This window comes from Mytilus galloprovincialis, chromosome 3 (assembly GCF_965363235.1).
Source record: "Mytilus galloprovincialis chromosome 3, xbMytGall1.hap1.1, whole genome shotgun sequence".
NCBI lineage: Eukaryota > Metazoa > Mollusca > Bivalvia > Mytilida > Mytilidae > Mytilus > Mytilus galloprovincialis.
In genome coordinates, this window is record NC_134840.1 from 37,628,188 (window position 1) to 37,641,442 (window position 13,255).

The following is a 13,255-nucleotide window of genomic DNA, read 5'->3' on the forward strand; positions in this document are numbered from 1 at the left end:
AACCAAGCTCTGTTCTTTACCTATAAATAAATTAAATAAAATTTTAGAGGATTGCAACACACTTTCATATTACAGTCCTAAGTATGAGATCGTTGAAATTATAATGGCATATTGTTATTCTAAACTGTTTCCCAAAATTGATCGGCCTGAAGATCATAATTTTTTTTTTATTAAATAAAGTATGTCAATAAAGGTTTTGATTTTGTAAATATTGCCGGTATTTTTAACGACCATTCTGTTAAAGACCAAATTACTGGATATTTTGATAATACTGAACTCCCTCTTATTTGTTATATTTAATGTGTTGAGTCCTCCATTCCTATTAGAAAGGGGTGTTAAACAACGTGATATATTGAGTCCCCTTCTTTTTAACTATTTTATAAATGAACTAGTAGGTAATCTTGATAACAAACATACGGATCCAGTTGCCATTGGGGATACCTCTTTGAACATTCTTTTATATGCAGATGATATTGTTTTACTATCTGAAAGCAAAGAGGGTCTACAAAAATCTCTTGATATTTTACATGAATATTGTTCATCATGGAAACTACAAGTTAATACTGATAAATCAAAAATTATGATATTTAATTCTAATGGCAAGACATTGTTAAACCATTTTACTTATGATAATGCATATCTTGAAACGGTAACAAATTATTGTTACTTGGGTATTGTTTTAAAGTATAATGGCAATTTTTGACCTTTCTGTGAATACTCTAAAGGAAAAAGTCAGGAAGGCATATTATAAGATAAAGAAAACTATAGGTCTCAACAACCCATGTAGACTTCTTGAATAATTGTTTGATTGTTTAGTTACTTCCATTCTTACATATTGTAGTGAAATTTGGGGGGGTGGATTCACATTTTAAAGACTCTGATCCCTTTGAAAAACTTCATGTTAAATTTATCAAAGACATATTAGGGGTTCACTGTAAGGCATCTAATGATGGATGTTGAGCTGAACTTAATAGAATTCCCTTGAAAAATAGAATATTATATTCAATATTCAACTACCTGAACCATAAAGTTTCTTCGGAAAATTCTTTGGCATATGATACATTCGCTAAATCTGTAGCTTCAATCCCTTGGGTCATAAAGGTCAAGAATCTTTTGAATGGACTTGGAATGTCTTATATCATCAATAACTTTAATTATGTTAAGGCCAGGGTTTTTTAATTTGTTGGTTTACGGATTTTACCCATGAAAAAGTCGGGTCGGTCGGTCGGGAAAAAAAAGAAAAAAAATATTTTTCAAGACAGAAAAATATGTTCGATGACGGACGGACAAAAACAAAATTAAATCGTCATTTCACAAACATTAAAAACAGATTCGCGTAGCTCTTAATCAATTCCAGAAAACTTGGTGAATTATGATCTTCAAGCACGAAAACTGATAAAGAAAAAAAATGTAAAAACGTCGTACGAAAATAAGTTTCAACACACGTGTCAAAAAACGTAATAGACTCGTCAACTGGAAAAAACGAGAATATCGGGTTAATCTGTTGTCATGCATTCCCATTTTTTATCCAAATGGACGATATTTTTTTATTATCTATGAAACAAGAAAATTCCAAATGATTATTTAATATTCAGTACTTTAACTTGACATCTTCCACCTGTCCACATTTGGACAAGTCTATTTCTATCAGATGATGCATCTTACGGACTGATGACAAATACGGGAAACGAACTTATTGTGTAATTGGTTTTGAACACAGGTTTCGTTTCTCAAAATTATTTGCGCAAACGACATTTCAAGGTCAGTTATAATTGATTATTTTTAGAAACGTAAACTGGAAGTTTTATTTTTTCCCTACATAAAGTGTTATCAATTTTGTTAGTGATAAATGCATTTCATTTCATAAAAAACAGAATATTTTAATTATTTTTCAGGGATAATGCACTTGTAAGGGTCAGCGGAAATAAAAAAGCATGAAAAAGTGATTTTATTTTTATTCTGGAAATCGGCAAAATCGGGTCGGCGGATCCGTAAACCAACAAATTAAAAAATCGTGGCCTAAAGGTAATTTAAATTCTATTAAACAAAGAATTATTGACCAATGTTTGCAAGTTCAAAATGCAAATATATTTGAATCAAAAAAGTTAGACTTTTTCAAGAGTGTCTACATAATGGGCAGAAGACCACCCTATGTTGATATATTGAAAAACAGAAGTGACAGAGCTGCAATATGTAAGATCCGTATAAGCACTCATATACTGATGATTGAAAGAGGGAGACATCTAAATATTCCCAGAAATGAGAGATGTAATTCTGGTCAAATTGAAAATGAAAAACATTTTCTTTTACATTGTGAAAAATACTCAACTAAAAGGACCATATTTTACCAAAAAGTTTCAAATATCATCATTGATCCTACAAAATTTCAAAAACATGAAAATAATATAATCTTTTTAATAAATAATAATTCATATACAATCCTAAAATTGACTTCCTCTTTCATTTCAGACAGTTTGAACCTGCGTAAAGCAGAACAAAATCTATAAAATTGTCAATATGTCTAATTCATAATCATTGTTTATAATATTACATATTAATATAGTCATTATTTGCAATGTACTTATTATGTTTGACCAACTATGTAATTGATATACCATGAGCCTTAACCATTTATTGTTGATGAGTTTGTGTTAATTAAATATTTGTATTTATTTTTACAAGAAATCTACCTGGAAATATGTGTTTAATTATAGCCAATTGTGTAAAGATGTAAATATCATTGAAAATACACCTATGTCATGTAATTGCAGTAATTCCGAATACACTTATGGCCCCATTTCCCATGTCATAACAGGAGACCTTAACATCGTTCGAGACCAAGAGTTGAAATCATTCCTCAGTAAAGGACCTAAATATCGTCCCCAATCAATTATTAATTGGAATGAGTGTCGTAATACCATCCACGACTCACTCCATACCTACTGTTTTGAAATGGGTAAAACGAGAAAAAGCTGACAAAAAATCTTTGGACTCTTTTTTTTATTCCGTAATGAAGATAGTTGATATTCGAATACAATATTTTAAATAACATTTTACTCTTAACAAAACCATAACCAGATGCTCCGCAGGGTGCAGCTTTATACGACCGCAAAGGTTGAACCCTGAACGGTTGGGGCAAGTATGGACACAACATTCAAGCTGGATTCAGCTCTAAATTTGGATTGTGATTAAATAGTTGACACAGCATAGGTTTCTGACACAGAATGAATGTGGTCTAATTGAACTTAAAATATTTTTTTTGCCTTTGAGCAATTCACTATGCTGTTGAATATTAATCCTCTCAAAAAAATGTTTGAAGAAATTTTCTTTTTATTTATGAAATCTGAAATGAGAAAAATTTACCCCCCCCTTTTTTTCCCACACCCCCCTTTCCCTTTTTCCAAAACTGATCTCAATTCAAATTTCTACTGGAGTTTGCAACAATAACTACTCATTTAAATACATAAAAGTGAATATACATTGTATAAAACAATGATTTAAGTTGATTCAACTACTATTCTGGACAAAGAAAGATAACTCCAATTGAAAATTTCTTGCTATTGCACAATATTGTGCAATTAGATATTTCTTGCTGTTGCGCAATACTGAGCAATTGAAAATATTTGCTATTGCACAATACTGTGCAATTAAAGATTTCTTGCTATTGCGCAATCAATTAATCAAAAATCTGAGTACATGTTTAGATTCAGCATATCAAAAAAGCCCAAGAATTCAATTTTTGTTAAAATCAAACTTAGTTTAATTTTGGACCCTTTGGACTTTAATGTAGACCAATTTGAAAACGGGACCAAAAATTAAGAATCTACATACAGTTAGATTTGGCATATCAAAGAACCCCAATTATTCAATTTTTGATGAAATCAAACAAAGTTTAATTTTGGACCCGATTTGGACCAACTTGAAAACTTGGCCAATAATCAAAAATCTAAGCACATTTTTAAATTCAGCATATCAAAGAACATCATTGATTCAATTTTTGTTAAAATCAAACTAAGTTTAATTTTGGACCCTTTGGACCTTAATGTAGACCAATTTGAAAACGGGACCAAAAATTAAGAATCTACATACAGAGTTCGATTCGGCATATCAAAGAACCCCAATTATTCAATTTTTGATGAAATCAAACAAAGTTAAATTTTGGACCCTTTGGGCCCCTTATTCCTAAACTGTTGGGACCAAAACTCCCAAAATCAAACCCAACCTTGGTCATAAACCTTGTGTTTAAATTTCATAGATTTCTATTAACTTATACTAAAGTTATGGTGTGAAAACCAAGAATAATGCTTATTTGGGCCCCTTTTTGGCCCCTAATTCCTAAACTGTTGGGACCTCAACTCCCAAAATCAATCCCAACCTTCCTTTTGTGTTCATAAACCTTGTGTTTAAATTTCATTCATGTCTATTCACTTATACTAAAGTTATTGTGCAAAAAAACAAGAATAATGCTTATTTGGGCCCTTTTTTGGCCCCTAATTCCTAAAATGTTGAGACAAAAACTCCCAAAATCAATCCCAACCTTCCTTTTGTGGTCATAAAGTTATAGTGCGAAAACCAAGAATAATGCTTATTCAGACGACGACGCAGACATGATACCAATATACGACCAAAAACCCTATTTCCCTTATCAAACATAAACTAAAAGAACTAGCCAAGGAATTTGTTTTTGTCCTTGCTGATAAAACTGCAAATAATATCATTATTGTTTGACGTAAATTTTATATTGAGGTTCTGCAAAAGGAAATCACTAATTCACCAACATTCCAACTGACTTCATTTTCAGAAAACGACATCTGTAACAAACACAAACTTTTAGCTACAAGCAGAACCAAATACAATAAAAGTCTCAGATATGTACTGGCTTCCGAAGCTACACAAAAAACCTTACAAATATAGATTTATTTCATCTTCAAGCCATTGTTCCACTACTAAATCATATTATTAGTATACATACTGAAGTCGTCATTAATGAGAGCCAATATATCATCCAAATATCTGAAAGTATGAAGTCGTCATTAATGAGAGCCAATATATCATCCAAATATCTGAATTTAACAATACTTTCAGATATTTGGATGATATATTGGCTCTCATTAATGACGACTTCAGTATGTATACTAAAGAAATTTATCCTGTTGAACTGACTTTAAATAAAGCTAATACTAACAATTTATGACTAGAATTAGCAAAGACCCATCGAAACAACATTTGATACAAAAATTTAACAATACTTTCAGATATTTGGATGATATATTGGCTCTCATTAATGACGACTTCAGTATGTATACTAAAGAAATTTATCCTGTTGAACTGACTTTAAATAAAGCTAATACTAACAATTACCACTGCCCTTTCCTCGATCTTGATATCTATATCATTAACGGGAAGCTTAATACAAAAATTTATGATAAAAGAGATGATTTTTCATTTCCTATCGTTAATTATCCATTTTTAGATGGTGATGTTCCCTTGTCACCATCTTATGGTGTTTATATATCTCAACTTGTACGATTCGCTTGTGTATGTAACAACGTATTAGATTTTAGCGAAAGAAATTTATGTATTACTGAAAAATTATTACACCAGGGTTTTCGATATCACAAACTAGTCAAAACATTTACTAAATTTTATCATCGGTATAAGGAAATAATTCGTAAATATAACTCAACATGCAGATATCTTATAAGTTCAGGTATTTCACATCCCATCTTTTATGGTAATATTCTTTACAAAGCACAAAAATGTCAGTATTCACCTCAAAAGCTTACAAAACCTTTAAACAGACTTATTAAGAAGGGATACAGTTACGATACTGTTGTCAGGTCATTAAAGATTGCATATTTTGGCTTTAATATTGATTCACTTATAGGGTCTTTGCATCGGCACTAAACACATTTATTTAAAAAACAGTTGTTGGCATGACACGGGTTATGTTCTTCTCATATATTTTATGATAGTATGATACTGAACCCCTAACAGGAGGGATTGTGCCTGATGTTCATCTGATGAAGACATAATCTTTCAATCAGTTTAATTGAGGTCTGGAGCTGGCATGTCAGTTAACTGCTAGTAGTCTTGTTATTAATGTATTATTGTCATTTTATTTATTTTCTTTGGTTACATCTTCTGACATTGGACTCGGACTTCTCTTGAACTGAATTTTAATGTGCGTATTGTTATGCGTTTACTTTTCTACATTGGCTAGAGGTATAGGGGGAGGGTTGAGATCTCATAAACATGTTCAATCCCACCGCAATTTTGCGCCTGTCCCAAGTCAGGAGCCTCTGGCCTTTGTTAGTCTTGTATGATTTTAAATTTTAGTTTCTTGTGTATAATTCCGAGTTTAGTATGACGTCCATTATCACGAACTAGTATACATATTTTTAAGGGGCCATCTGAAGGACACCTACGGGTGCGGGAGTTTCTCGCTACATTGAAGACCAATTGGTGGCCTTCGGCTGTTGTCTGCTCTATGGTGGGGTTGTTGTCGCTTTGACACATTCCCTATTTCCTTTCTCAATTTTAAATTGTTTGACCATCATAAGAAACAACTATATTAAGTTTCATGAAATTTGGATAAGCGGTTCTCAAGTTACGGTGCCACATGTGGACGCGGGACAGACAGACAGCCAGCCAGACATTTGTAATTTTGACGGGCATATAAAAATATATACAATAAAAGACTTACCTATTTGACCCTTTTTCTAAAATAAAAAAAATAACAATAAATCAGATTTATATTTTATACTAAACCATGTATATATCATGTATATGAAACTATAGACATAATTTTTGTTTTGCTCATCAATTAGGAAAGAAAGATTAGTTTCTACACTGACAAATCTTGCACACATGATTCAACATATGATTTTTAAAACATAAAATGAGCTGCTAGGTTATTGTTTCACCTTTTATTTTTTTTTAACAAATCATGACTATCTGCAAGTCATCATTACACACTGGCATACCAAAATCAGTTCTCCTGAGTTGATTTACGGTTACAGAAGATCAGTTTTAAAGATAATAGCAGATATGTTCATAATGATTTTGAATTATTTAACATTTTTGCAACAATCAGATTTTTGCTTTCTAGAATAGTATTTTAGATTTAACATAACTCGTATTTCACCCCTGTGCTAACTTTTTAAGCCATGATAGTTGCCCCAGTAGTTTCAGAGGAGGAAACGTTAAGTAAAAGCTAAAAGGTGAAGACAACTATTTGCTTTCAGCAGGACTGAATGTTAGAATGACACATAAGGACAACAATTGGTAGGGGCATAAAAATCAGAAAATAAAGGAAATGTGATATTGAGATAACACAATATTTTGTTTATTGTAATCAAATAATGTTTGGAATCTACTTACATTAGTAACTGGGAGTTTGGTTTGCACATCAACTCCTACAAAGGCTGTGAATCTAGATATGATTTTGGCTGCTGTACTTATCATGATGATCTTCTTTTTAGTGTCATCTATAAAAATAGTGCAATCTTATAATAACACACATTTTACCCCCAAATGATCAAGGACACATATCTGATCAAATTGTTGTCTAAATGTCACCTCCAAAACCTTATAAATTCAGACAGCAACTCTTGAGCATTAAATGTGAAAAGTTACTAAAAATAATCTGAAGTCTGTGGTAAGTGGTACTCATTAGATTTTAATTTCATGAAACATTTTCTTTAATTTATGATGCAGAATACACACAAATTTGAACTCTGCAAAGGAACAATGATATGTGTCGAGCTAAAAATAATGAAATATTTCTGAAAATTATTACCTGATAATGGACCATTTTCTAGCTCTTTCATTTGGTGTTTTGCAGCCACACGATGAATAGGCAAATCTGGATGTAAATAAGATGACGCTTTGATATCCATAGTATGAGCAAGTTGTTTTCCAGAAATAAAACCTTTCAGAGTTACTGACCCTTCAACAGATTTCTGAAAAGAAATGCAATCAAGTTGAAACAAACAAAAAAGTATATATGAAATATTAGACAGGTACTGATAAATAAAGTAAACTAAATTACAAAATTAGGACAATAATGTTTTGTATGAATATGGATATTAAAGATAAGATTTATATAAGTCTTCCAATTACATTATGAAGGCAGCCAAGCAGACATTCCAATATAAAAAGTTGATTTCTATACATGTTCAAACAAAAATCATGTATTTAGAAGGAATTGTAAATATCTGTTTTAAAATGAACTAGAGGCTCTAAAGAGCCTGTGTCGCTCACCTTGGTCTATGTGAATACTAAACAAAGGACACAGATGGATTCAAGACAAAATTGTGGTTTGGTGATGGTGATGTGTTTGTAGATCTTACTTTACTGAACATTCTTGCTGCTTACAATTATCTCTATCTATAATGAACTTGACCCAGTAGTTACAGTGGAAAATGTTAGTAAAATTTTACAAATTTTGTGAAAATTGTTAAAAAAAAATGACTATATAAAGGGCAGTAACTCCTTAGGGGTCAACTGACCATTTTGGTCATGTTGACTTCTTTTTAGGTCTTACTTTGCTGTACATTATTGCTATACAGTTTATCTCAATCTATAATATTATTCAAGATAATAACCAAAAACAGCAAAATTTCCTTAAAATTACCAATTCAGGGGCAGCAACCCAACAACAGGTTGTCCGATTCATCTGAAAATTTCAGGGCAGATAGATTTTGACCTGATGAACAATTTTCCCCATGTCAGATTTGCTCTAAATGCTTTGGTTTTTGAGTTATAAGCCAAAAACTGCATTTTACCCCCATGTTCTATTTTTAGCCATGGCGGCAATCTTGGTTGGTTGACCGGGTCACCGGACACATTTTTAAAACTAGATACCCCAATGATGATTGTGGCCATGTTTGGTTTAATTTGGCCCAGTAGTTTCAGAGGAGAAGATTTTTCTAAAAGATGACTAAGATTTACGAAAAATGGTTAAAAATTGACTATAAAGGGCAATAACTCCTAAAGGGGTCAATTGACCATTTCGGTCATGTTGACTTATTTGTAAATCTTACTTTGCTGAACATTATTGCTGTTTACAGTTTATCTTTATCTATAATAATATTCAAGATAATAACCAAAAACAGCAAAATTTCCTTAAAATTACATATTCAGGGGCAGCAACCCAACAACGGATTGTCTGATTCATCTGAAAATTTCAGGGCAGATAGATCTTGACCTGATAAACAATTTTACCCCCATGTCAGATTTGCTCAAAATGCTTTGGTTTTTGAGTTATAAGCCAAAAACTGCATTTTACCCCTATGTTCTATTTTTAGCCATGGCGGCCATCTTGGTTGGTAGGCGGGGTCACGCCACACATTTTTTAAACTAGATACCCCAATGATGATTGTGGCTAAGTTTGGTTTAATTTGACCCAGCAGTTTCAGAGGAGAAGATTTTTGTAAAAGTTAATGACGACGGACGACAACGATGGACGCCGGACGCAAAGTGATGGGAAAAGCTCACTTGGCCCTTCGGGCCAGGTGAGCTAAAAATACAAAAATGTATGGCTCTTTTCACATGCAATCTATTTATCTATAGTTAACTTTAGAAATATTGAATTAGTTGTATTATTAGAATTATAAATGTGAAATATATAATACTCTTGATATTCAATTTCCATTTGAACAGTTCTAAATGGACTCACATTTTCATAAAAAAGAATTATGACATAAATTACACTAAAATTTAACAAATCAAAGTGCTTGAAAGCACTGAACAGTAAAGATTGCTTCAATTTATCAGTGGAAAGTAAAATTAAATATTGCATTGGTTGTTGTTAATTTAACAGCTATTCTAGCAAAGGAAGATAACTCAAATTTTTAAAGATGAGGTTAACAATGACATAATTTATATTTATAGTACAGATATTGGATTCCTGCACCTTGAAAAGTTATGTAATTTTCTTGACAAGTGAAATATCATTTTGTGCCTTGAATATCTGAGCATATATTACATCGATAAATTTCTGAAAATATTCATGGATAGCAATATCAATGTGTTTTCAACTGATCGGGCGGAGCTTACGTTTCAATTTGCATAAGGACAGTCTATTTGAAGATGTGTGTGATAAGGATGACAATCGTTACAATCATTACTGATTTCTAATCACCTATCAGTGTCACTAAAATATTATAGAATAACGTCATATGTAGATTTTGCAACTGCTGTCGTTATAGTTTTACTTTCATACCCATAAATTCCAAAATGTGACAATTTATACATGTTTTTAAACTACATTTTTTTCAAGAAAATTAACGGATGCGTCTCATTATTCATTTTGCAAATACACATATAGTGTTTACATATTTTAACCGGGTCAATGACAATAACTGGACACTTCATTGATGATTTTATTCTAAAACACCTGTCTATAGATGGAATGGTCTATAACGAGCGAACTGGTTAAACTCTGCCCAGTCAAATGAAATAAATCAAGTAATATGTATAGAATTTTATGATCAATGCACAATATTTTGTGTATCAAAAAAGGTAGTGATCAGCCTTGGAACATTTAGATATCAGGTCAGTCCCATAAGGTTTTGATTGTATTTTATGTAATCTTTACCTAAAAACCACCACTGATGAAGCGGAGATCATTGGACAAAATCACAAATGAAGAATGATTGATCAAGGCAAAAGTTCACAATATCCAGTGGTTCAATACACAAAAAAAAAAACCAATTTGAAATCAAAATAACACTGAGTCAATAATCATGCATATTTGAAAGAATATTGCAGAAGTGGTGTAGTTTTCTTGGTTTTTCTAGTCTGGTCTGGTTATATCCTTCAAACAAATAACAGCTGTTAAAAAAAAATATATCTTACTAATTAGTCAATGATAATTACCGCTTTATTTGTATTCTGTAGAAGAGCAAAAATGGAAAGCCTATCTCCATTAAATACATTAGGTTGTTGTGAAGGGATGTTTGTAGCTGTGCATCCTTTAGGAAGATTCCATTCCAAAACAATATCTGCCAAACTGTCTTCCATTGAAAACTCTAAAGCTCTAATCACCTATAAAATAAAAGCAGCACTTTAAATTATTTTGGGTCAGAAGTGCTTTTCTGGATTCACCCTCATCATTGATAATATACAATACTGCAAATTCAGAAATTATTGTGTTCATTTATTATTGCTTTTTTTGAAGAAAGAACAAAAATGTAAGATTAATTATTATTTCATAAAAATCTGCATACAGTTGTATGTATTTGACAGCAGAATGTGTAATTTTGTAATTAGGATGCTCATCACGTTGGATTATTCCCAATCATAATTTCTAAATTTACAGCATTCATATAGAAAGTAGCATGGTCAACTGAATTGATAATCATTGGCTTTTCAGTTCAAACAGTAACCAGATGCTCCTCAAAACGCAGCTTGATACGACCGCATAGCATAGGTCAAATCCTGAAAAGTTGGGGCCAGTATGGACACAACATTCAAGCTTGATACAACTCTGAATTTAGATTGTGATTAAATAGTTGACTCAGAATAGGTTTCTGACACAGAATAAATGTGGTCTAAGAACTTAAAAAAAAAAAAATTGAATTGGACATTTACCTATTATGGTCCAATATCCAAAATCTATATACATGGTTAGATTCAGCATATCAAAGAACCCCAAGAATTCAATTTTTCATTAAATCAAATAAAGTTCAATTTTGGACCCTTAAGAACTCAATGTGGACCAATTTGATAAAGGGGCCCAAATATCAAAAATCTAAATACATGGTTAGATTCAGCATATCAAAGAATCCCATATATTCAATGTTTGTTGAAATCAAACAAAGTTTAATTTTGGACCTTGATTTGGACCAACTTGAAAACTGGACCCATAATCCAAAATCTTAGTACATGTTTAGATTCAGCATATCAAAGAACCCCAAGAACTCAATTTTTGTTAAAATCAAATTTTAATTTTGGACCTTTTGGACCTTAATGTAGCTCAATTTGAAAACAGGTCCAAAAATTAGGAATCTGAATACACAGTTAGATTCGCCATATCAAAAAAAAAACCAATAATTCATTTTTTGATGAAATCAAACAAAGTTAAATTTTGGACCCTTTTGGCCCCTAATTCCTAAACTGTTAGGAAGGTTGGGATTGATTTTTATTTTTGGAGTTTTGGTCCTAACAGTTTAGGAATTAGGGGCCAAAAGGGTCCAAAATGGTCCAAAATTTAACTTTGTTTGAATTCATCAAAAAATGAATACTCCAAAAATCAATCCCAACCTTCCATTTATGGTCATAAACCTTGTGTTAAAATTTCATATATTTCTATTTACTTATACTAAAGTTATTGTGCAAAAATCAAGAAAATTGCTTATTTGGGCCCTTTTTTTGGCCCCTAATTCCTAAACTGTTGGAACCAAAACTCCTAAAATCAATCCCAACCATCCATTTGTGGTCATAAACCTAGTGTTTAAATTTCATAGATTTCTATTTACTTATACTAAAGCTATTGTGCGAAAACCAAGAAAAATGCTTATTTGGGCACCATAATAGGTTTCCGACACAGAAAAACTGGTCTAAGAAATTGAATTGGTTATGTGATTTGAATTGATATTCATTTTTTTGCTTTTGTGCAATACACTATGGTGTTGCATATTGATCCCCCTTTATCTGCCAAAAAAAATAAATATTTGAAGAAATTTTCTTTTAAATTTCTGAAACTTGAGAACAAATTGTCCTCCACCCCCCACCCCCCTTTTTCCATCATAAATTCTTTCCCTCAAGATATGGTCATGATCTCAATTCAAATTTCCAATGTTTTTTGCAACCATAATAATTTAACCCATTTAAATACATCAAAAAACAAAATGACCTACATAATCACAGCTAAAATTAAATTACCTTGATTAGCATTTTTAAAATAGTTACTCCTAAAAATAAATTGACAGCTAATCACCACAAGACAATATAACATTTCTTTATTATACATAATTTAAAAGCAGTGTAAAGAAGGTAATTCAAAATGTTGTGTTTGAATTACTTCCCTTACACTGCTTTTAAATTATGTTTAGTACTTAAGTCATTGTTCATTAACCAGGACACCCTTGTTTTCCCCCTTTTTTGCCCCTAATTCCTTAACGGTTTGAGCCATAACCCCCCCTCCCAGCCAATTTTTACCATCCCTTTGTAGTATGAAAATTTGTGGTCATAAACCTTGTGTTTAAATTTCATAGTTTTCTATTTAAGGAATGACTGTAATATTTTT

The 13,255-nt window shown here is 31.6% G+C and overlaps 1 protein-coding gene across 4 annotated transcripts in view; it reads right to left on the reverse strand.

The window, feature by feature from the left end:
• The window catches only part of LOC143067868 (von Willebrand factor A domain-containing protein 5A-like), a 64,829-nt gene that overhangs the window by 19,567 nt on the left and 32,007 nt on the right, over positions 1 to 13,255 (reverse strand). For all 4 annotated transcript variants that reach the window (XM_076241454.1, XM_076241457.1, XM_076241455.1 and 1 more), the window contains 4 exons: positions 10,885 to 11,052; positions 7,802 to 7,964; positions 7,384 to 7,490; positions 6,707 to 6,722 (listed from right to left, as the gene is read on the reverse strand). In XM_076241454.1, the coding sequence (XP_076097569.1) occupies positions 6,707 to 6,722; positions 7,384 to 7,490; positions 7,802 to 7,964; positions 10,885 to 11,052 (454 nt within the window). The remainder of the gene's footprint in view (positions 1 to 6,706; positions 6,723 to 7,383; positions 7,491 to 7,801; positions 7,965 to 10,884; positions 11,053 to 13,255) is intronic.